A 23,912-nucleotide genomic window follows, 5' to 3' on the forward strand; every position below is an offset into this window, starting at 1 on the left:
TTACTCATTACTTTTTGGACAAAGTTCACATTCAAATCACTATCATTTCTACACCAGGATAATGACCACTGGTCCATCCAGCCATCCTAATAATGTTTTAGAGGAAGATATATAAAAAAAAGTGGCCACATTGTCATGAAATATTGAACAGATTACATGGTTCAAAGAGCAGTAACAATAATTTGGGTGATCCAACTAATACTATCAAAAATGTAACTGGGAAATGATCAGTTTACAACACAATTGTTGAGTTATCTTCATAATCTAAGGGTGGATTGCCATTAAGTTTGCCTGGCACATTAATGCTCCCAAACAAACTAGTTCTTTTGCCCATAATAGATATAATAAAAAGGATTAACATTAAACAGCAGTTAGCATTCATATAATGAGTATTTCATGTTTTGTGTTTGAGCCACAAGCTACATCTTTTACTCGCCCCAGCTGTTGCCTTTGTAAAGTAACTAGTGGCTGCTCATGTTAGACTTTCCAAAACTCTTTTGAAAAGTCTAATTTCTCCACCCTATTGTTCTTTTTATAAATTGGTGCTTGTTGGGAAGCATGGAACGGAAAAAAGAACCTGTTTTGACACACCATGGTAATTCTTTGCGCTATCTCATCAACAGCTCTAGTCAAAAATGTCACGAGTTATTTGACTGTGAAGTCCCTACCTCTGCTTTCTCCTCTGGAGTTTTCTCTACCTGCCGCTTGCCAGTTTAATTTATTTCCCTTTCGCTGGCTGCTACTCTACCCCAAATCTTTTTTTATACACTGAGTCCTGCTTCAACACACCCCGTAATATATTCATTCATTCAGTGACCATGCTTGGAGTGTTTGGTCTTGATGATACACAGCTACCCCTAATATAATTTGTTGTAGTTAAGGAGAGTGAAATGGTGTTGTTATGTGCTTTCTCAGTATAAATGATTATCCATCACTTTTTAACACTGGCACACAATGATCACACGCACTTATATGTACACACTTGCACGTGCGCATTCACATGCAAATGCAAAATTCTCGGTACTAGACTTCCCAGCGAGATGTCGAGCTGTGTGTTTGGCTGCTGTTGTGCAGAATAGGCTGCCATCCAAAGAGACTGCTGCATGAATAGAGATAGTAAAATGTTGCATTAAGTGGATGGATGGAGTCAAAGAACAAATATAAATGTCAGATAAACAGACTGATAAGAAATGAAAGAGTGATTGAATGGACTGTAAACCATTTAATTTGATCAACTCACGGACCAAATACAGAAACAGAGCATGCAGACTGGTCAAATCGAGTGTTTTCAGCTGTGCGCATTTTCCACACAGTTGTCTCTCGAGGAGCCTAATTTTGAGAGAGTAGGATAGTTGACACAAAATTGGATGAATGAGCATCAGTGTAGACCACTTCACAGCACAATGCAGTCTGTATTTGCTGCTGGATCAGGATGCGCCGAGATCAAATAGCGAAATGTGATGGAGGAAAAACGTATATAGTGGTCACAGAAACAACAGTGGCTGCTGTGAAAGAGCCACAGAGGTGGAAGTGGAGGATTTTGAAACTATTTGATGCACATATTTTTCACCAAGGAAGAAAGAAGAATACAAAATTATTTTACTAGTTTGACCTCAAAAAAATCCTTCACCCCTAAATGACAATTTTAATAACAATTACTGTATGAGATATAGATTATTTAAGATTATTATATATATTCAGTTGAGTGAATTTTGTGTTTTAGAGGGTTAGTTGGGATTCAGCGAAGTCACACAATAACACAAACTTCCAATCAAGAGGGTAGACCACTAGCTCCTGTGTTCAGCAAGGTAAAATGACTGTTTTTTTTGTCAGTTGAGTCTGGTGTTGAAGAGAGCATAGATAACTTTCATTTTCAGTTCTTTCCCAATTGAAAAGGTCTGTCTTTCTGGAAAGCTCTGAGCATACAACTAGAAAATTGAGACTTGAGTTATACTGCATGAGTTGTGTGAAAGTTTTGACATAGATTAGGGGGCAGTGTAGTTTAGTTCAAGTGAGACATTTAAAAAAAACAGCATAATAGAACTCCAGTTCATCAAGAATTTTCTTAATTTTGGTTTCTTTGTTCATCAAACACATGAAAAAACAAAAAATTCTTCACAAATTCAATCTAATAAAGTGAGCAATTGACATACAGATGATCATCTTAAGGCTCATTTATGCTCAGTGTTAGATACGGAGACTGAGCCTTCTTCCAGCACTTTGCATTCAGTTTGTCTGTAATTTTGCATGCTATCCAAAAGCTTACGGATACACCAGTGCCGCCAGAAATCAAGGAGAGTGTTATAGCAGAGTTAAAGTAAGATATGACCGTACGATACAGCAAAGACATTTTAAAAGTGGCGGAACAGAACAAATCTGTAATATACCAAAAATCATTGTCTACATGTCACCTTATATACAATGGCCTCACAGTTCACCGCCGTTAAAAGATACATTAATACGACCTCGTAAATCATCACTTGATTTGTTGTCATGCGAAACCTTTGATTGAGCGCCATCTCTTAGCTAAATTTATCTATAAGAAGCATGGAAGTATGTGGGCATTGACGTTTATGCGTTAAACAGAGGTATTTATGTTTTTGTCCGTAAATCAAATTTATTTACTTTAAAGATTTAAAAGAAAAAAAAATAACTGCCAGAGTATTATCTAGAGACAGAAGCCAAAGCAGTATTTATACTTTGCTGCATGAGCTTTTGAAATCAGATCTAGTGTCAGTGATCTTGATGCCTGTTAACACTCCCAGAAAGGTGTCATTCTGTGATCGCTCTAACACAAGCTTATTTCCACCTCCACAAGCATGCATGACCTGCCGTACAATTGGAGCATGGTATATTGGCAACAGAGCGGAAGAGAAATGGCCAGGCCACAGCTTGGGCCCTCTACCGTATGCTGGACCACATGGGCCAGGGCACAACACCTGCTACAGGGCAGTAGGCAAGGAAAGGGTAATGATATCTAAAATAGTACAAAATCTTAAAAACTTCCTGTTGTTGGTAATTATTGAAACATGTTTTAATCTCTTTTAGCAAAGAATCTTTTCAGATCCAGGTAGAAAATATGTTGTAGTTGTTTCTTTACCTCACCAAAATCAACAACCTGCGAAACATTTTTTGATATTCATGAAAAGAAACATATTTCCTTCTATTTAGAATACTCCTCACAATAATAATGTGCTTATTTGAGCAGTTGCTGAAAGTCTCTTTAACAGACAGAGCGATATTTTGCCCAAACAGGCTGTTTTCAAGGACAGATGATCTATGCCCAAAAGTGCTTCCATGACAACTCCATTGATAATTAAATTCCCTGAATCGGTGGTAAATGAAATGTGCTGCACAGACTGCTATTAGCAGGCAGATATAAAAGCTCTTTTACCATTAATCCACTTTATATGATCACATCCAATGCAGAATATGCAAGGGGAATTGCCCTATGGTCTTCTTTTAAAACCGTAAAAGAAAGATACACCACGTGCAATACATTGTCTGATCAGTAAATGAAAATTTTGCAAAATCATTTACACAGGCCACCCACAATTTGCTCGCTTGAGGTTGCCTATCTTATAACAGTTGTGGAAATGTGTTGTCTCCTGACCATTTATGACCTAGTTCTCCATATCCACCGTTTAGAGCATTCTCACCTCTTCCACCGCTGTGGTTATGCTCAATCATCCACTCTGTTGTGACAAATTGTAGCGGATTGTTAGCAAGACCCAGAAGCCTGCAAACACCTCTAATTGGAGTTATATGGAGTCAGTGTCAAAATAGCAAGAAGTGTAACTGCTACTGACCAGGCATCCCTCTATACATGCTATTGTTCCACCATCATCTCAGCAACTTCTTACTGAAAGTATGTTATTACTCAACAAACCATGTTTCTGTGTCTAAGTGACTAATGGGGACAACATTTTTTTTAAATTGGTACAGTATTTTAAACAGGGCTAAAGCAGGCGGCATTAAAACAGGTTGCAATGTAATGGTTTGCGCCAATTGTGCACCATCAATGTACGTCCAATAACAGTGCTTGTTTTTGCCACTGACAGGCTCAGATTAATTTAAGTGTCTGACGACATTATGGAGAGGATCCCTATAGGGATGGACCATTTTATTAAAGCCTAAGATCCTTTTTATCTAACCAGAAACATTCTTAAAAATCGCATTTCTTTTTAAATCTTCATTTAAAAAAACTGTCATTTCTATCATTGTAAAACACACTTTATTCAAAGTCAACCAAACTAAAAAAGGCTCACAAAAGCAGTCTTGGTTTGTTTTTTTCTCATTTCCCCAATTTTAGTGTAAGATGTAGTAAGATTTGAGATTTTCTTGGCTCTATACTTGCTGAAATTGAATTTTTTTTAAGCCTTTGAAACCTGAGCAAATTGGCTTGATTTTTTTGCAAAAACGGCAACATGTGGCAAAGTTGAGAAGAAGGCATTAAGCAACGTGACATAGCCCAAAAATTAGCAAGAAATTAGAAAAAAAGGAGTGAAAATTACCCAAAAATATGCTAAACAAAAACAAAAACAAAAATTATAATATATATATAATATAATCATAATAATATGAACATAGTTTTCTGGACTTTATTCCCTAGTTTGTTTTTGTTTGTTTTTTTTCCCCCCTTTTTTCTAAACTAATTTCTTTATTTACTAATTAATTCTAACTAATTTTTAGGGGGTTTTTTTGTCACCTTTTGTTAAAAAGAGTCTGGTTTTGCAGTAGCGATTGCAAGGCTGTTGCCAGTCAATTGAAAAGGATCCTACTTTTTAAAAAAATGTTGTATCTCAGGAGGGATCCTTTACATAATGTTCGAAAACAAAAAGAGCCTGTAAGTGGCAAAAACAAGCACTTTTAGTAGACATAAACTGACGGTGCGAACATGGCCTGAGTGATTAAATTGCAGCCTGTTTAGCGGCTGCCAGCTGTCTCACTCAATACTGGACCAATTTCAAAATTTTTTGTTCCCATAAATCACTTTGGCACAAAATCACGGAAAAAATAGAGCTCAGGTTGAAAAATATTGGCTACCCTTGACCTGCTTATCTCTTTTCAATGTCACAGGTCAACACGTGTTTAAACCACAAGATCTCATTCAGACTCAACCAAAGCATTTTAAATATGTTCTGTATTACAATGCTGCTGTATATGCTTTATTTTGAAGCCTCAGTGTTGTTCTATCAGATGGAGATTGTTATATTTCTTAGCGCTAATTGCCACGTTTACTCCAAAATGCAAGACAAAAACAAGATAAGATTCTCGTGCTGGCAGAGATTAAGACTAGCATGCAGTATTGTTTCCTTTAACTTGCCTGAAGAAATGACTTGTGGCCTCACCTTTACCAGAATAACCTTTGAGCTGTCTGCCACAGTGAGCATGAGGCGCTGGCTGCACTGACTCCACGGGACTGCAAAGACGAGGCCAGCCACATGAGAAAATTACCCACAGTCTCGCACACCTGCTGCTGACGCACTTATAAAATCCATTCTGCTTATGCTACAGCATATTTGTGATAACTTAGATGCTGGTTTTATTTGGGTTCAGTCCCAAATTATTGTACAACTCCTGGAGGACTTTACAATGACGTGTTTGCTGTTAATACTGTCATTCAGATTTCCAGTGATTTCTATCATTCAAATGAGCACATTCAGTTCCTGGTGTGTTGAGGACTGTTTAGAGAATACAGCAATCAGTGTCTATTAGTCTGTTGATACTTTAGTATCTGTGAGATGTTTCCTTCATCTCACATTTCAGTGACACAGCGTCTGAGTGATTCTTTTGTTGGCTCATGATTGGCGCATAGGATGCTGCACAGTTGGTGTCATAGATACATTCACCGTCTGGCAATCCTGTAATTTTGCCACATGTTGCCATCTGGCCGGGGCACGGTGCCAGCCCTGCTCGCCCGGAGGGAGCCCGCAGACGTGGTGCCCCGACCTTCATGCCGAAACAGCCGATGTTTTGGACACTCAGTCCTGTCTTGGCTCTATTTGGAAGTGCCTGACACATGCTAAATTGATTAAGACTGTCTAAGCGGTGGATGCAGGCTGGCAGAGTCTGGTGGAGATAATCTGAGTGTGACTCAGTGTGCTCTTTAAGGCGCAAACTGTTGTCCTGTGGTTGCATCGCTTATGCACTATCCTTCCACTTCCTGTCATGCTGCTATTTGACGGATACATTTTGATGTTATTATAAACATTCATACTCTGCCGTTGTCATATGTCATAGAACCTTTTCTGTTTTGATTGCAAAGCTTTAGGGAATATCTTGCTTAGCAGTTCAAACTAAATGCTAATATTTCCCAAAAAACAGTCTTTTGCATGCTGCATGAAGCCCTTTTTGATGTTGAGGCTTAGAAATGTAGGCTACATGCTTATTTGCAGTCTACGCACTTATCACATGCCCGGTGCGCCTCCTGCAGAGGGCAATTTACTTGGAGGGAGAGTGCAAGGTTTAGGATTATAGTTTAGAATGATTTTTTAACACATGTACACATATTCGTTTGCACACGCACAAACACATGCACAAATGCATGATCTTCGTGCAAACCCTTTAATGCTGCGACACAATGGGGCTCTGTTTGTAATGCAGCTTTAGATTTTTTAGCATGGGGACAGGGAGTGCTTTGTCGCTGTTTCAGAGCCTCTTTGAATGTTTCAGAGCCATTTTCCCTCATTTACGATTAAAATGTAAAATGCTGTAAAATTTAATTATTGTTGCTATATTTGCTCATGTGTTTTTTGCTGATCTTAGCATGCATCTGTTTTATTTCTGATATGGATTTTGAATGAAACCTTTGTCAATTCGAGCAGGCAAGCTCATGTTTCAAGTGGTTCAGCATGTCTGTCCTTTCTGTTTGATACCCCGTTATTTATCACATGATTTTGTCTGGTGTCCCTCCTCCTGACTGGCCATCCATCATGGGCCTTGGCAGCTCTGCCTTGATCCAGAAATCATACACAGATCACCTGTGCAGTGAGAGAGATGGCAGGCAATCCCTCAATCAAGGCCAACACCCTATCCATCTCTCCTGACATGTACAGAAATGGGAAACAACATACTTATAGTAAAACAAATTAAAGACTTCAGTGTAGTGATAGAAGCAACCTATTATTCTCATTTGATCATCATTCCAGCTCTGGCTGGAAAACCTTTATTCACTTTCTGTCTAAGATGCTCCATTTTAGTGCCCTTCTCTTTAAGCCCTTCCCTTGAAAAAGCCTAGTCTGTTCTGATTGGTCAGCAATTGTGGGTCTTCTGTATCTTTGCGTTTCTGCAAGGGCTGCCCCTTACTATTCAGAGATTAGTGAGAAACCCCCAGTTAATTGAAATCGCTTCAAGTTGAGCAGGTTTTTGTGTGTTCGTTTTTTTTGCTAGCCAGTGTGCTGTGCAGTGTTCTTCTGGTCTTCTTCCGTATAAACTGCGATAGTAAACATGGAGGCTAGAAACTTTTTTAACCCAAAATGCCAGATGAGCAACTCCATTGGAGGGAATATGCACCATCTTGGTGCTGGGTAACCAGTTAGGTCTATTGTTAAAAAATGTTGCAGCTTGTCTGTTCTTGTGCTGCTTTTATATGTTTTTCACAAATATTTAACCCTTTGAACTCTGAGCAAATTAGTGTCATTTCTTTCAAAAAGATGGAAAAAATGCATTGAGCAACTTGGTAAGAAATGTTCTACAAACTGCAGGAAATTACCACATTAAGAAAATTATTATTTTTTAAAGCTAGGGAAAAAAGCTAGGTAAAAGCAATATTTGTTATAATAATAATTACATGTTTAAAATGCTGTTAGAAAATTATTGCAATTTTTAAGCACTTTCCTCTGGTCATTTCTTCTTACATTGCCTTCTTCCCATGTTTTTGAAAGATTCAAGCAATTTTAGGTTTCAAAGGGTTAAACTTTAAAGTGAATTGGGATCATTAGGCGCAAGGTGCATTTGCTCCATCCTCTGTACATATGTAAAATAATTTATTTTAATCTCTTTTCCATGTTTAGAGCCAAAATTGATAACATTTGTGCTTCCTCACAGTTTTTCTGTCACTTTTTGGTTTAAGCGCACGTAGTGTTTCACCCCAGTGATCCTCTCGTAGCCGATCAGCTGTGCACTGTGTTCGCTAAGCAGGGAGTTGGCAGCAATTTCAAACGTTTCACCCAATGAATATCAAACTCAGAAGAAGAAAAAATAAAATATTTGTAACTAGGTGTGCTGTAGTGCGCGCGACCTTTCTCCACTCTGCTTCTTTTGTGTGTGTGTGTGTGTGTGTGTGTATGGCTACCGCTTTTCTTCAGAGTGCCAAAAAATTGCCACATTAGATTTAACAGGCTTGGTGTCATGCAAGCTCAAAGTGATTTATTTTGGCCAATCAGCTGGGAAAATCTGATTGGAGGTCTCCATAGCATCTTTTACTCTCTTTATCACCAGTGTCAGAGTTCTTCTGCACAGATTTGCCCCATCCATTTGGCCCATACTGCTGTTGGTTGACAGTCTTTTGAAAAGCCTTACTTGAGGGGATTTTTTCTCCCAAATGGCAAGATCTTGAAGGAGTGTGCCTTTCCTCTTAGTGAGTCTGAAATCCCCACTGTTCATGTGCTCACACTCCTTCTTCCTCCCTTTGCTTTCCCTGGTACATTTTACAATGTTTGGCCTTGTCGGTAGCCTGAGAGATTCAAGTTTTGGCTTTAAGAATAAAAACAGAATCCAACATTCATCTGTTTAGCTTTGAAAAGATGTTGCTAAATATGGATTTTTGTGGACTGTGAGTTTTTAATACAAACTATTACAGTACTGAATGTACTATATTCATAGCAGATGGAGATGCACTGCAGATTTGCATAATGCATTTTGGATTTGAGAGAGTATATAGAATAAATTAGTAAAAAACAAATAAACTAAATCTATTTTTGAAAATGCAGATGAGCAAATATGCATTAGGAAAAAAGTAGTGCTGGTGTTTTTTGTTTTTTTACTGCACATCTGTGTAGTGAACTCATTCTACAATACCTCACTGTAGTGCGTATGCAGGGTAGGCTTTGCTGTCGTCTCCTCTGTCATTTAACTCAAACACTGTGAGTGTCTCACTGGGGCCCACGTCCACGTGTGCATATATATCAGCCCAGGGCGTGCGCTTCTCCCAGCACCGTGTGACCTCCATAGATGCCCTCTCAAGTCCCGGCAAAAGAGCTTTGGAATGAGAAATTAATTGCCAAACAATGCATAGCTCCCATCCATTATGGGTCTCATCATGTCAGATGATATCGAAGCATTACTGGATGTCTGGCTGCATAATTTACCGCACACCACCACCACTGCCGCCACCACCTCCCCCCCCACATCCCAGTTGCACTCAATGATGGATTTGTGGGTCTGCCACAAAAGGCTCCATTAAATGACAGGACTTTTATCGTTTCATTTTACCTCAGCACGCAAGGACACGTGTAGCATTTGGTGGGATTGTATGGCATAAACATGAGGGAAAGGATGAGCTTGGGAGCTTAGTGAATTATGCCATTAGAAAGCAGGGACTGATTTTGCGAGATGGCTTAAAATAGATGTTCTTTTTTGTGTGGATGTAAATATTTCTCATCATAGATAAAAATTTAACATTATGACTTAATGCTTAATTAGCTGAAGGCTGAGAAAGCTGCAGTTAAATATTTCTCCAATTGTCTATTTTTCTCTCCATTAAGGTCAGGGTCACATTGGGACATATTTTTTTAACTTTAGTCTCAAAATTTTGATAATACTGGTCAGCTATGATTGTAAGATGGTCCACATTTTTATAGCGACTTTAGCCCAGGGGCGGATCAGAGACTGTGGGCCCCTGGGCACAGATATGCAAAATACCCCCACCTCTCCTATGCAAGAGCAAGACTTTTGGACTTTGTGTTGGTTGTTGTTTGGTACCTGTTTATTTGGTTACGGCCAGGGGTGCTCCTAACACTTTGATTCCCTGGGCAGCTTTCCGTTCATTAATTCATGTATGTCTTAGGCCAGGAATATGCAACTTGCTTTGCTCAGATGTTAATTTTTCAAAATGTCTCCCTTTACAAGGGAGTCCAGGGGACAGGTTCTAGGAACTGAGAAAATATGGGGCCCAGATCTCTGTTGAGGGATTTGGGCTTCCTTACCTGATGCTTTTATTTATTTTTTTTTAAACATGCAATTTTTTTGAGGCGTTGGACACTGGCCCCTTTAAATTTCAAAGTATAAAAACATCCCAATGTAAATAATTTTTTGTCATTGTGCATTCATAAATGGTTTGTGAGGGGTTTGTCATGGGCCAGATTTGGCCTATGGGCTGTGTGTTGAGAATCACTGCCTTAGACTGTACCTTCAAAGAGGCTCTCACATAACAAATTCAACTTAAAAAGAAGTAGACTGTGGTACAAAGTAGCAGCCCGCTCAGATCAAACAGCCACATGAAACAAGTATATGGTTGCAATTTATTTCAGAGAGATCCACTAATAGCCACAATCATGGATTTGGGCTTCAAGTACACTTCACTCTAAAAATACATGTCCCAGCACCCAGAAATCCCATTTTGCAGGCTTTAAAGAGGCTAGTAGAAAGTTAATGGGTGACATCACACTAAGACTGTCCAATATTTTTTGCAGTCTGTGGAAGTGCCTGCTGAAGATGTAACCATGCATAAAGGTTCAAATACTGAAATTAGGAGGTAATTGGGTTCAGCACAAGGTTGGAAGAGTCGCTTTACCGGCTGATGCTTGTTTCATTTTTACCCCCCGAAAGCCCTTTGCACCTCTTTTGATCTCGAGTCTGCAGAAGTTTCTCAGAGCCGACGAGCCTGCTCTTGGTGCGGAAATGGCAAGTCATATAAACCGGATTCATTTCATAGTAGCATAGCAGGTTTTTTTTTTTTTTTCCCGGAGCAAACTAGAACGGGCTTATCTAATTGTGAAAGCCACGAGCCCTGGGATACAGAGAGAGAGGCTAATTAGTTAGAAATGAACGCTTTGAAATGAAACACAAAGCTCGGTGTGTGGTGGAAGCAGACTTCACGCGTTTGGTGAGGGGGATTTTGTGCACTAGAAGCAACAGCGTAAATGATGAGTGGAGTTAGTGCTTCAATGAGAGCAAGCTGGAGTGCCCCACAGAAGTTTGCTTCTGTCTTTTATGAATGAAAAGGTTGCTGATTTAGGTGTATGTGCATTCCTAAGCCCCATTGCTCAAGAATCATGAATATCTGATAGTCATTTGTTAGTATTATTCATTTTTAATCAACTTTGTAATGCCCCTGAGAATGCATTGAGTCTTAAATATGCAGAAGATAAATTACTTTGAGGTTTGAGGCCATTTTATTAAATATTTTTCTTTAACTTGTATCATTGTGCAATACCCAAACACATCCTAGAACCCAATTCGAAAGAAAAAAAATACTGCAAAGAGGCACTACTTGTTGAGTAGACATTGGAATAAGTAATTCATAAGAGAAAGGTGAGAGTTTACTCATCTATAGTCATATTTCCTTTACTTCTTTGTCGTCTGTAGTTTTGTAAAATGCACAACCGATAACGCTACACACATTTAAATCTGCCCATAAGGTCACCCGTGACTCCTTCAGAGCGTACCAAAGTCTCGTTCACCTCGTTGGTGCTCTTGAGCTTTTTTTTCCTCCCTCTCTCTCTTCATCCCTTTGGAGAGAATGGGGAAAGCTGGCAAAGCAAAACAAAATGTCCTTGTGTTGTCTCCAAGGCGATAGTGCCTGCAGACTGTGGCTGCTGTCTGCTGCTGGCTTTTCTTTTTTTGTGCTCATCTCATGGAAAAGATATACAAGTTTGCTCAAGGACACTTTCTTCTCTTCTACTCCTGCTCTCTCTGTCTCCTGTGTGTGTCTTTGCGGGCGTATTTAACATGCTGCGTGTTGAAAAATAATTCAACAGTGGGCTCAACGGGATCATCTGGAAGTATGGAATTACATTCTGGACATGGCTCGCAGTGACTTTGAATTAACCTCATACTGTGATGGCGATTTCCTCTGGCCATATTTCTCTGAACTGTCATATTATCTTCAGTAATGAAGAGGGCAATGTGATAAATTGATAACAGTTTCTATGAAGCCCATGTTAATAATGCATTATAAACATGCTTCATGTGTTAGAATCTGCTTGTAGCACTGAATATTTACAGTTAAGCACATATAAATATGTCATTTATATTTCATTTATAACAATAATCATAAGCCATTATAAAGCTTTTTATAATGGCTTAATAAGGCCAACTTCATAATACTTCATAACTGCTGGTCATTTACTGCTTTTGTTGTAAGCCTATACAATGCATTGTAAACATAATTTTAATGCTTAATAATCTACTGAAAGCATCATTATAATTACACACACTCATAGAGGTTATTATCTGTAATTTGAGTTAATTTGTTCTTCAGAGCAAGTGTTTCAGGGAGGCATTACATTTGTGAAATGAAATGTATTTTACTCATAGGACATATTGTCTATTTTCTGAGTCTTCAACAGGGGGTCCATGACCCAGGGGTGCTCAAAATTGCTACAGGGAGGACCACCAAATTATTTGATATTTTAATTAAAGTTTTAATTGAGGTTATCAATTTATTTTCAAAAATTAAAAGATAAACTGCTCTATCCATTAAAAAATAATACAAATAATTTACAGGACACAACAAAAACTGATAAGCTTACTGTTAGACATGAATCTAATTCACAATAAAAATATATTTATTTACACTGCATAAAACAGCAGAAAATAAAGAGCTTGTTATTTTTTTTAAAAAGTGCCAGGGAGAGTGCAAGAGAGGTCTGGGCTAAGCCCCGGATGTCCTAAAATCCTAGAAACACCCCTGCGAAGCCCGAGCTGTGTGAGGCTACTGTGACTGTATTTGCCCCTTGCAAAGATTAGTGAGGGCAATAAACGTCGTAAGGCTGAAAACTGGCATTTCATTTATTATACTGATTATTATTAATATTTTTTTATTAACTGGCTCTGGCCTCCTTTCATTTTACAAAAGTGGCCCTCGGGCAAAGCAACTTGAGTATCCCTGCTGAACAGTTTACTGACTTCCATCAGTCTGCATTTTGGGGGCGCTGAAGCAACAAACTCTCTCAACAAAAATCTGTCACAGTCAGAATCGCTCCTGTATCAGCGGTCCTGAGCAGCACAATGAGTCCCTTATCCTAATAGGCCTGTCTGCACACCTTTTTAGCCACTCGCTTATCTGAACCTGTGCACGTTGACCTTTATTGACCTCAATACGAGCAGTAAATTTCCATGATCAGATTTCCATGAGGTACTCTAATGGTACTATATGCAGTTTAAGCAGCACGGGCCAGTTTCAATTAAACTTATATTAATGCCACTTCCCTTTACCAAGAGTTGGCATAACATATTTGAGGTTATCATCACTTCTCCTCAAATGCAGATGCATAAATAAGGCCGTTCATGAATAATCAAATAAGTAGACTGGCGTCCTTGAAGATATTTCACCACCATATTTTCACGATCACTGCTGCCGAAGGATCCACTGGGCTGCTGTAGGGCAGATTGATGGTGATGTCTAATAGTGGTTATAGAATGTAAATGGTGATGTCTCTTGGGCTGGTGGAAATGTTAAATACCTATTTGAGCATTCATGTGATTTTTTAAAGCCCTGTTGATGGGTGGTGTTGACAGTTTATGTTGGTTGATGTGTGGCTGCCTGCGTGTGAGCATGTGCCTATGCTTTTTTGCTGGCTGATTCAAACACGTGCATCCCTGTGTTAAAGCATTTTTCCAAGGTTTTATGTTTTTCTTTTAACATTTACTGCTGTATACTTTGCTGATTTGTTGTTTTTCTGTCTGTGAGAGATATTTTGACATTATAAAACCTGCATTATCAGGCAGAGGGGAGTACAAAGGGCTCTGCATGCCTTTAGCTCACATTGCAATTCAATGAGATTCTTTTTATAGTTCCACTTTACTGATGGAGTGCCTCCACAGGAGTGCCCAAGATACCTGCGGATGTTAAAAAAAAAAATACAACAAACTCTTTCGTTAGCGAGAGAAAACAAATACTCAATCAGCCTAGAACTCTTGCTGCGGCGGCAACCTATTTAATCAACCTTGGCTGTCGTTGAATGCTGTTGAGTGTTAAATGCATTGACTGCTGATAGTGTGGCCTGGTTTGTGTCATTACAGCCTCCAGGCGATTCCCAAATAGTGGCGTCTAATTTATGCTGTCTTCTTTCGCTGCTTTTAAATTCGCCATACAGAGAAATTGTCCGTTTGCAAATTGAATCTTACTGAACTGGATTTCAGCAGCGATGTCTGTTATCTAAGCTCTCTGGATGTGTGATGTCCATTACACCTGCCAACCTAAAATCGACCCTCATTAAATTTTGTTTTGCTCCCCTTTCATACAAAGATTGGGACCATTTGTCACTTCTGTCATTTTGATTGTATCTCTGCATTAGGTGGGGGGAAAAAAAAGCCTATCCCAAATTGCATTTTTGCAAAGGCCCAGATTGTGTGTCTGTGAGCAAGTATTCTCTCATGGGAACTTATTTAAAGGGTCTACAGCAAGCTGCTGTCTTTCAAACCACACGCAGTAATAATATCATGACATATGGAAATGTCAGTATTGCATATTAGAGAATCTTTGTCCGAAAATAATGCAAATGCATAATGATTAAAATGAGCAATACTCCTAAATAATGATATTCAATAGGACACAGTTTTATAGAAAAGCCTGGCTACGTCCCTCTTTCCCAAGATATATTATGAAGTGTGACCTCTTAGTGTGTCCTCTGACCCTCTGTGGCTTAACCAAGTCCACACAATCATAAAAAGCCTGTCGCCAAATTAATTTAGAGCCCCTATTTTCCAATCAGGGACACAGCGTAAGGAATATAAAGGAGCTAGAGTGGATTAGTAGATGGGATGATTGATGAGGGGGTGTACAAGAGGTTTATATGAATTTGAGTGTGAAGAGAAGGATTTCCGAGGCAGTGTACGGGTGTATCTTGGTGTGTGCTGGTGTTATGATAGCCCCCGTCCTCAACACCTCAGGTAAACAGCGTCATTAGCAAGCACCTCCTGGAGTGTAACCACAGGGAGGACTCGCATCCAGGAAATAGGTGTTTCAGTTTGTCCCAGCTGACCCAGAAATAGCATGTAGCTCCAGCACCCAGCTATTGACTCAAAGTGATATGCCCTCGTCAAGAGCAACATTTAGTCTACACAGCTGTGTGTATGTGTGGTGTGTGTTCTCTTTGCTAGGAGGGGGGGGTCCAAAGCTAGACACCATGCATGCCCATGCAAGTCACACCTGTCAGTTCCAATTGATCCTCGTTGAACTATCTTCTCTTAAAGTGACAAATGAAAAGGAGGGAAGAATAGAACCCCTCTGCGTACACTCTGTCTTTTTTTCACCGGCCCCAAAATAAATTTCCCTCTCAGACATTTATGAAGTGTGACTGAAAAGAGAAAGACATTTACTCTCAATCTTTCTTTTTCAAAATCTACATTTTTTTCTCGAATCTGCCAGTTTACTTTGTTGCCGCTTTCTCTTTTTTTTTTTTTTTTCCCAGAAACGTCCTCCTCTGTGATGGTGTACATGGACACAACAACCATGACAACGAGGACCACCACTCGACCAACCACCGCTACTATGACAACCACAACATCCAGGACTACCACAACCAAGATGCCCTCCACGACGACTGCAATGGCCCAGTGGCCAAGGACCACATCCACAATGGTGGCCCCCGACCAGACACTGGTGGAGGGTTTGATTCCAGAAGAAGACAACAACAGGGCGCCTCCTTCCTCCAAGCTCCCCAACATCAAGGTGGAGTATTGCAATCCCCTGGTGATGATGGACATCTCCTGGCCCAAGACCAGGCAGGGCATGGTGACCAAGATGCCCTGTCCACCTGGAACCATAGGTAATGTAGATTTTTGTAATGTCAAACAATGAAAAGGGAATTCTAGTTTCACACAACTTGATTCTTAATTTTGTAGTTTGGGCCTTTATCCCTTTTGGTAATAGCCAAACTAGTTTTGGGAACACAGACATTGCTAAAGTTTGATGGGGAAAACTTTCTCACAAATTTAATGTAGTAAAAGGAATACATTTTATTTAAGAAATTTGGTGGAGTAAAAGTGAAAGTTGACAGAAATAGAAAAACTCAAGTAAAGTACATATACTCCCAAAAAATACTTAAGTGCTGTAACTAAGTATTATTTATTTTTCACATTACACTACTGAGTCTTGGAAATATATCCAAGCATATTAGTTATGTGTACAATTTTGCATATCAAAGAAGACTGGACGACTGGCTTTGGCGGAGGTCTGCACTGTTTAACTATCGCTCTGGTTTGGAAGATAACATGAGGGTGATCTGTTTAACCATATTTAACAACGAATCTGTATCCAAGTCGTCATGGCATCAGGCTTAAATATGGTAGCACAGACATTCTTCCCCCATGCCACATCTTCCACCTCTACTTGACGGATCTTGAGGCATTTTCAGACCAGATGGACGACATATTTAGCTTTCCAATGTGCTCTGGATCCATCCCTCGGCATATAAGGCTGGGCGTTGTTGCCCTTTGAGGGAAAACATTTGAACCACTTACATCCAAGATCTCATTGTTTCAGTCACCCTCTGAGCTAATGACCATTAGTGCAGATTATAATGTAGGTCAAGTGGAACATTGAGAGTTTTCGCCAATCAGTTCCTTATTCACCACAACAGCACAGCGCCCACGTTCCTGCCAAAACTGCACCCATTCATACGTCTGTGTCAGTGGATGCAAGACGTGACTTGTTATTTGTCATGAAGCTGTTTGATTTTGTAGCATTGTCACCATTTTTGCCAGATCTTCACAATAATTTTGGCCCAAACTGGAACATAAGTTAGTGGTAGCTAATTTCAGTGAAGCTGAATTTCCCCTTAAACTTGTCACCAGACTTCATTTGCCCAAACTGTTTTTTTGTTAATTTGTTGGTGGGTCTACCACTTTACAGTGAGTGGAGAGTCAATAGAGTATAACAATGTATAACATCACATGGCATTCCACATAGTCACACTCAGTTATGTGATTAATCTTCCAAAACCTCAGACATTTCCCCTGCATGAAAAAAAGAAAAACTCTGCTCGTGAAATATATATGTTGTGTCTTTTTCTCTCCACTGTGTGAGGATGTCAATACTCTCGTTAGGAGACAGTCTACTGTCAGGATCTTCGCCTTGATGTTGGTCGCTGGTGTGTGTTTTGTTTATGTTTACACTCCCCCTGCAGCTCTCGTCGTCTCGCTTCCTGTCCTCCCTCACTCACTCTTTATTCCTGACTCAGTGATGCAAGGCTAAAGATAGCTTAGCTTTGCATCTGTATGGAAACTAGTAACTAGTACACTGCACATCCATATTTATTTCCTGTCTCTCAGGATACAATTGCTGTAATTAATTAGTGGCTAAATGCATTTGTGTGAGGCACTCTGAAAAGGTCTGTTGAGCTTTGTGTATCAGACATCAGACCATTTGTTTCTATATATGTTGTTCCAGTTATGTCTTTGTATCAATACTAAGAGAATCAAGTCAAGTGTGCATTAAGATAAAATCGATGTTGGCTGCTTTAGATATAAAAGTATTACCTCGGAAAGTAAGAATATCAAAGTGCTGATTAAACAGCTGCTCATATTTTACTGAGACCCGACTATGAAGCGCAAAGATTATTTTAAGTTAAGGCTCTTGTTTAGTAAGGTTTAGCATCTCGCTGCATTCCAAAATTGGGAGATAAATCATGAGGGGAGAATTAAAGTTTAAACTTAACCAAAAAGTAACCTAAAAACCTTGATATTGTAGGTTACTGCTGTCAGACTGTATTGTTGCATAAATAAAGCAACTCAGTGGTGGCAATACATTATTAAACCCAAAAGAAAAGGTAATGCAAATCAGATGTGTAAAAATTGCAAAATGTGCCTTTGTTGGGAATTCTCTGAAACTTCTCTGTTGTGATTTTTTTTCATAGAGAAAGTCATCCTAAATTGGGGAGTGACATCATAGCCGGAAATTTGGCTCGAAGCCCATAAAAATCCGTTCATTTCATCAATCAGCACACAGACTCAGACACACACACACACATGTGTACAGGCTTCATTAATGGGCAACACCAGCACCCGTCGAGACCTCACTAACAGCCGTCATATGGCAAGATAAGAGGAACACATACCCCACCTCCTCTCGGCTTATTCTTCAAAGCCACTGCTCTTCAGACGACACTGCCAAGCAGAACACGACTGTGTGAGCTTCCTCTGCCACTCTTTGAAAGTTCCTCGAGCTCCCCTTCCATCTACCTCACTTCGCTCGCTGTCACTCTGTCTCCCCCTACACCCCTCCGACTCCCTCTCTCACTCCTTCCCTCTTTCATGCTCCCTCTCCTGCCTCTCTCTATAGGAGGAAATGCCGAGTCCCTTATCTTATAAACCCATCAAACACCAGGCTGTCCAAGGTGGACTGGGGAAGGAAATTATATGTCAATCAAAATTTATATCTGCTAATGCTGGCCGTCTCACCCTCCAACACAACCTTTATTTTGTACAAGCGTACAAGCAAGGGCAGTTTAATGTCAGTATGTAGCCTTGCTGATGTCAGCTCGGAAAAATATAGATGCAAGTTGAGTTGAGGTACGTGTAAGAACAAGACATTCTTTGTTCTTGAATGCATCAAAACCCATGAAATTCATTGCAATACTGGAAAAACGCACTCAAAATGCAGATCTCCACCAGGCAGCTGCCAGAGCTGATTGCAGCCACTCTGGACGATACACGTGCGATGGAATTGTCCCTCCTGACAATCTTATAGTAAAGATGGTGCAGAAGATAACAAACTTTTTTGGGCATCTTCTATTGTGCCTAATTGCTCATGGTTATTTATCAAATATGTCATAGGTCAACCCTACAATATTCGCACCATATTGATTTTGAAGTATTTGGTCAAAAATATCTTGCTGTTTTTCATATTGTCCACCCCTAGAATATTTGATTTATTAGTAAGGTTTAAGTTTGGGATACAGAAGCAAGAGAGCTTAAACAGGTGATGGTCGCACTGTTAAATTTCACTCGATATCTGGAGGTATACTTGTACTGCAGCCTAGATGGAACATTGTCAGACAGTCACACTCGAAACCACATATCTGTCAGCAGAGACAGTTTTCTCAAAGCAGCTTAATTGACCTTTCGTGATGAATTCAGCTATGGCAGACTTAATTGGCACCTATTTTGGTGTATTTTTCTCATGCAGGAGTTGAACTGTCACACATGCAGACACTGTCTGACTTTTAATGATTAAATGCAGACGCTGTCTGGGCAAGCTCGGCTGGTCTCAAGTGAAGCAACTTCATTTCAGTCAGTATAAGATAAAACCATCCAATTACATTTTGCTACATCCATTAATTTAATCACTTAAGAATTGTGTTTCTTTGGGACATCGCAGTTTTATTTGGACAAGTTTTTTGCAAATAAGAAAAGTGCTTGACATACGGCAGAATTGGGTTTTAGTTGACAAGACAGAAAGCATTGTGTAGTCCATCACTCTATAATGGGGAAAAGGAGTAAGAAAAATAGGAAAATGTGGGTTTACTTGATTGTCTCCCAAAAGATGGTTCAGACACACACACACACACACACACACACACACACACACACAGACAGACAGACAGACATGTTGCAAAACAGGCATCGCTGCAGCTGCTCTTGCTTTACACACATTTGTGTCTATTTATCTGATAAATTTAAAGTTATTATTCTAACTAAACCACTGTCTTTCTTCTCTCTCTAGGTGTGGCATCATACATGTGTGTTGGTCCAGAGGGATACTGGGACCCCCAGGGACCTGACTTTAGCAACTGCACCTCCCCTTGGGTCAACCTCATCAGCCAGAAGGTAACAAGTTGCACAAAGAGTGCTACCTAAAGGTGCCATGTGTATGTTATAAATTATTCTAACACAAAAAAGAACTGTTATTATCCACAGAATGTGTAAAAGTAACCATTGTTATGTTATTTCAAATATTCCTCTGCATTGTGCTGCAAACACATCTACCAAAATTAGTAAGCTAACCAGCTAGACCCAGGCTGTCTGGTTTTGTAATACCATTTTTACCTTTAGAGGCGATAGTGACTCTCTGTCGCATTCAGTCTTGCCTCAGTCCAACTTCTTTGGACAAAACAGTCCAGTATTAGTTTTTGTTGTTTTGAGATGCCTGTGTTTTTTAAGTCTTTAAATTCCTCATTCTTAATTGAAAGTTAGACAATCCGAGGGTACCGGTGTGGTAAGGACAACCACCTCAGGCTGGTTTTCAGCTAAGCGAGCAAAGCTAAGCTAGTTTGCAGGTTTAGAGTTTGTTGCTTGTGTAAATCTTATATTGTTGTCCAAATCCAAGTTCAGTCAAAGTCAAAATATGTCCAGAGCTAGATAAATGGAGGTCTGAAACTTAAACTATTTTTGTCTTCTTAATTTAATTGATCTGTTGTTATTCTGTTGCTTTTTAACTCTGCCCTGTAGGGTAACCTTGAAGGTGCCTACAAACATATAATACAAATTTTTCACCAGCCCAAGAAAGCAGGGGCCGTATACAGTATATTTTACCTTCATTTGAGGAGACATGTTGTCTGTCTTAATGTATAGGCTATCATTTGGAGCTTGTGAAGTTGAATTGTTTGCTAATTGCTTTTTGTCAGAAATCACAGATGACTTAAAGGATTTCGCACGAGTTTAAATATCATTTGATGTGTCAGTTTGTTCAAGAGATGTTTTTTAGCATAACTGCGCTCTTTTAGCCTGTTCTACGTAACATTTGCCACAGCTCGCAAAGCAAACCCAGGGTGTGTATATTCCTTGTACTCAGAGGGCTTTTTGTGTGTTTTCTCTTTTGTTCTTTGTCTTCTATTAACTAGTCAATTAATGCAGTGGATTAGCCAGAGGGATCACTTAATGGAAAGGTTTTGCTTATGTGTATGTGTGTGTTTGACGTGGGCGGAGAGAAAACCAGTACCACAGCACCACAGTCTAATGGACTGCTGTGGGTATTTCAGACCGCTTTCTCTCCTCGGACACGATATGCGTTCATATTTGTATTCCGCACTTCTCAAGCACAAACGATTTGTATCTCCACCTTTATGGGCCAGTGATTATGCAAAGCCCCACGTAAAGCTTCCTATGTTTAAATCTGTATTAGAATCAAATCAAAAGAGGAGAAGGTTACGGCAAGTGAGGATCAGGGTTCCAGGTTATGAATTGAAGGCAATGTTGAAAATGTTCTCCCTTAAACTCATAGGGCCCTGAGGCGTGCATGTTATAACACTTATGATCTACTCAACGGCACAAAGCTCGGCCCATTAAACAAACGGCAGTTTGCAGATATGGATGGAGAATGGCTGTTGGGGAACAAAATAGAAGGGAGAGAAATTATCAGGTGCATTTCTGTGCAGCGCAGCACCATTTGAGAGGTGCAATAAAGCTCCACTACGGGCTGCTGTTTGGAGAAATTAACTAGAGCAATGTGTTACGGAACTTGCTATAGAGGCTGTTTTGCTTTGCTGTTGCATGGATTGTACAATAACTGATGCAGATTATTGCTTGGTGAAATCAACAGAAAGAACAGACAATCAAGTAATGCATGTGTTTTTAACAAAAGTGTTATTAATCCTTTTTTTAAAAGCTGAATCACACTTCAGCGCCGTGTCGCTGCGGAGACAGAAAGGCTTTAATGAAGATCAACATGTCAGAGATCTGGAATGCCCATCTGGCACTTCGTTATTTTATTTCCAGGGCCATTGTCCTGTATGTGGCACTGCTCATTACCAGATGGTTCGGTAGACAAAATGAGAGAGGAAGATGTGCGGAATAAAAACAGAAAGATATGACATCAGATGACCTGAAAGAGAAGAGAGAGAGAGAGAGAGAGAGAGAGAGAGAGAGAGAGAGACAGCTATTTACCTTGCATCCCTAGCTCCCCTCATTAAGAGACAAGAGCAGGGAGGGAAAAGAGGAAAACATCTTCCAAAGACACGTTCCCCTGCATACACCTCTGTGAAGACCAATTTAAGCAGCATAATTGGCTTGACTAATAAACTCACAGGCGATGATAGCAGGTGATGCCACAGTAAATCAGTATGGGCCTGTTTTAGTTGGTGTCACTGCGGTTTTGAGGCTCATCTTGCTGCTCCTAGTCTATTAGTAAAAAAGCTTGGAGGTAACCAACCTTTGGAAGACAACAAAGAGGGGTTCTGCATTTAGTCGAGCCAACTACACATTCAAGTTATTTACTGCTTAAAATTAAGACCAAGTATTACATAATATTCATGTTCAAGTTGTAGATATAGGTATGGGTGCAACATGTAAGACACTTTTGTTACAGTCTGAGTCTTAGCAGTCTATTTCAGTGACTTTGAAATGACTTTTACGTCTCTTCTATACTCATTGAAATTTTCTATTTCCAGTTTCCGATAATTTGGTGGGAAAAAATATGGCAATGCACTGAAAAAAATTAATTATGTCATAGGATAAGGCCCATTTATTTACATGTCTGGCAAAAGAGACTGGAAAATTTTAGGTGGGTAATGGTTGATATCAAGGGGTGCCTCTTCACATTAATAGGTAGAGATGCACTCTCTCATTTGAAAACCAGCATAAATAACTGCAAAGTACAAAGTTTGTGAGCAAACCTTTCATGGCTTGTGGTGAGCCTCATTAGCCAATAAACAGATTCCTCCATAGCTCACAAGTTAGATATTTGGAAGTTTACCCTTTGGGTAGGTTATCAAGGCAGAAATGGGTATACTCTCCTATGTATTTTAATGGCATTTTGGTTGATAGCTGGGTATACTGTAAACATTCAGATGAATATAACCCATATATCTGCATGTACCCTCAACTACACCACTGGCAAAGAGCACTAGCCAGTCAGTGACGGGTCATGCCTTTACACTGTTTGGAAGATCCAATAATGTCATTCTGCTTAGTGATTAGCCATGTGCTTCTATTTAGGAAAATGTAATTGGCTGTAATTATGAGCGCTTACAGCAATGGATAGTTTCCCAATTGGAAACAAAGCTACATGGTACATGTGACTAAAACGTCTTAGTTTGTTGGGGTGCGGTTACTGGAATGAAAACTTCCCCAAATCCCATCAAACACAGCTTCTCGTGAGGGCTCCATTACAGTGGGAAAATACTGCACAATGAATTTGCAAGCCTGAATATGTTTACTTTTCTTATTTCTACATTGCTCGCTTATTATTGTCAGTTGTAGCCCAGAATGCTAATAACAGTTTAAGTTAAAGTAGACAGTCACACTCTTTAATCCATTTCTTACACTTTTTGTCTCATTGTTTTGGTTTTGGAAAGGTGAAAAAATACACCATCCTCTAAACCCTTTTATTGCCAAATATTTTGGAGCGCCATGCAAAGCACTTCAGGTTTTGAGGAATGACATTATCCATGCAGGTGAATTGCATCTGGAGAGCAAGTGAAATAGTAATGTGATAGAAACAAGTGTGGTGATGTTGTCTGTGTGTCAGATATAAATGTTTGGGAAAGAAAATAAGGGGGGGGGGGCAAAGTCAAAAGAAAACAAGAAAGCTTTCCAAGATAATATAAAGCACACCACTTATTTTAAGTCTTACAACAACAAAGGAGAAATACTCAGAAAAAAAAAAAAACATTTATGTTTATTTTTCCAATAAATCCCGAGATACAAAAATCACAGAAGCTTTCAATCTATCCTCTGTGTGCAACATATACACTGCCTGCCCTGAGCTGCAGTGCTTCCCATTAGTTTCATAAAGGTGTAAGGCTATCTGGGGAAATTCCCTCAATAGATGATTTCATAATTGCTTCCGGATACAATATTGGCCCCTG

At 39.6% G+C, this 23,912-nt stretch overlaps 1 protein-coding gene across 10 annotated transcripts in view; it reads left to right on the forward strand.

Annotated features, from left to right (window-relative positions):
• Window positions 1-23,912, forward strand: part of LOC121961921 (adhesion G protein-coupled receptor L3-like) — a 273,036-nt gene that overhangs the window by 166,422 nt on the left and 82,702 nt on the right. For all 10 annotated transcript variants that reach the window (XM_088073194.1, XM_088073195.1, XM_088073201.1 and 7 more), the window contains 2 exons: window positions 15,579-15,935; window positions 19,832-19,935. In XM_088073194.1, the coding sequence (XP_087929320.1) occupies window positions 15,579-15,935; window positions 19,832-19,935 (461 nt within the window). The remainder of the gene's footprint in view (window positions 1-15,578; window positions 15,936-19,831; window positions 19,936-23,912) is intronic.

This window comes from Plectropomus leopardus, chromosome 23 (genome assembly GCF_026936395.1).
Source record: "Plectropomus leopardus strain MGB_pleo_1.0 chromosome 23, ASM2693639v1, whole genome shotgun sequence".
Lineage (NCBI taxonomy): Eukaryota > Metazoa > Chordata > Actinopteri > Perciformes > Serranidae > Plectropomus > Plectropomus leopardus.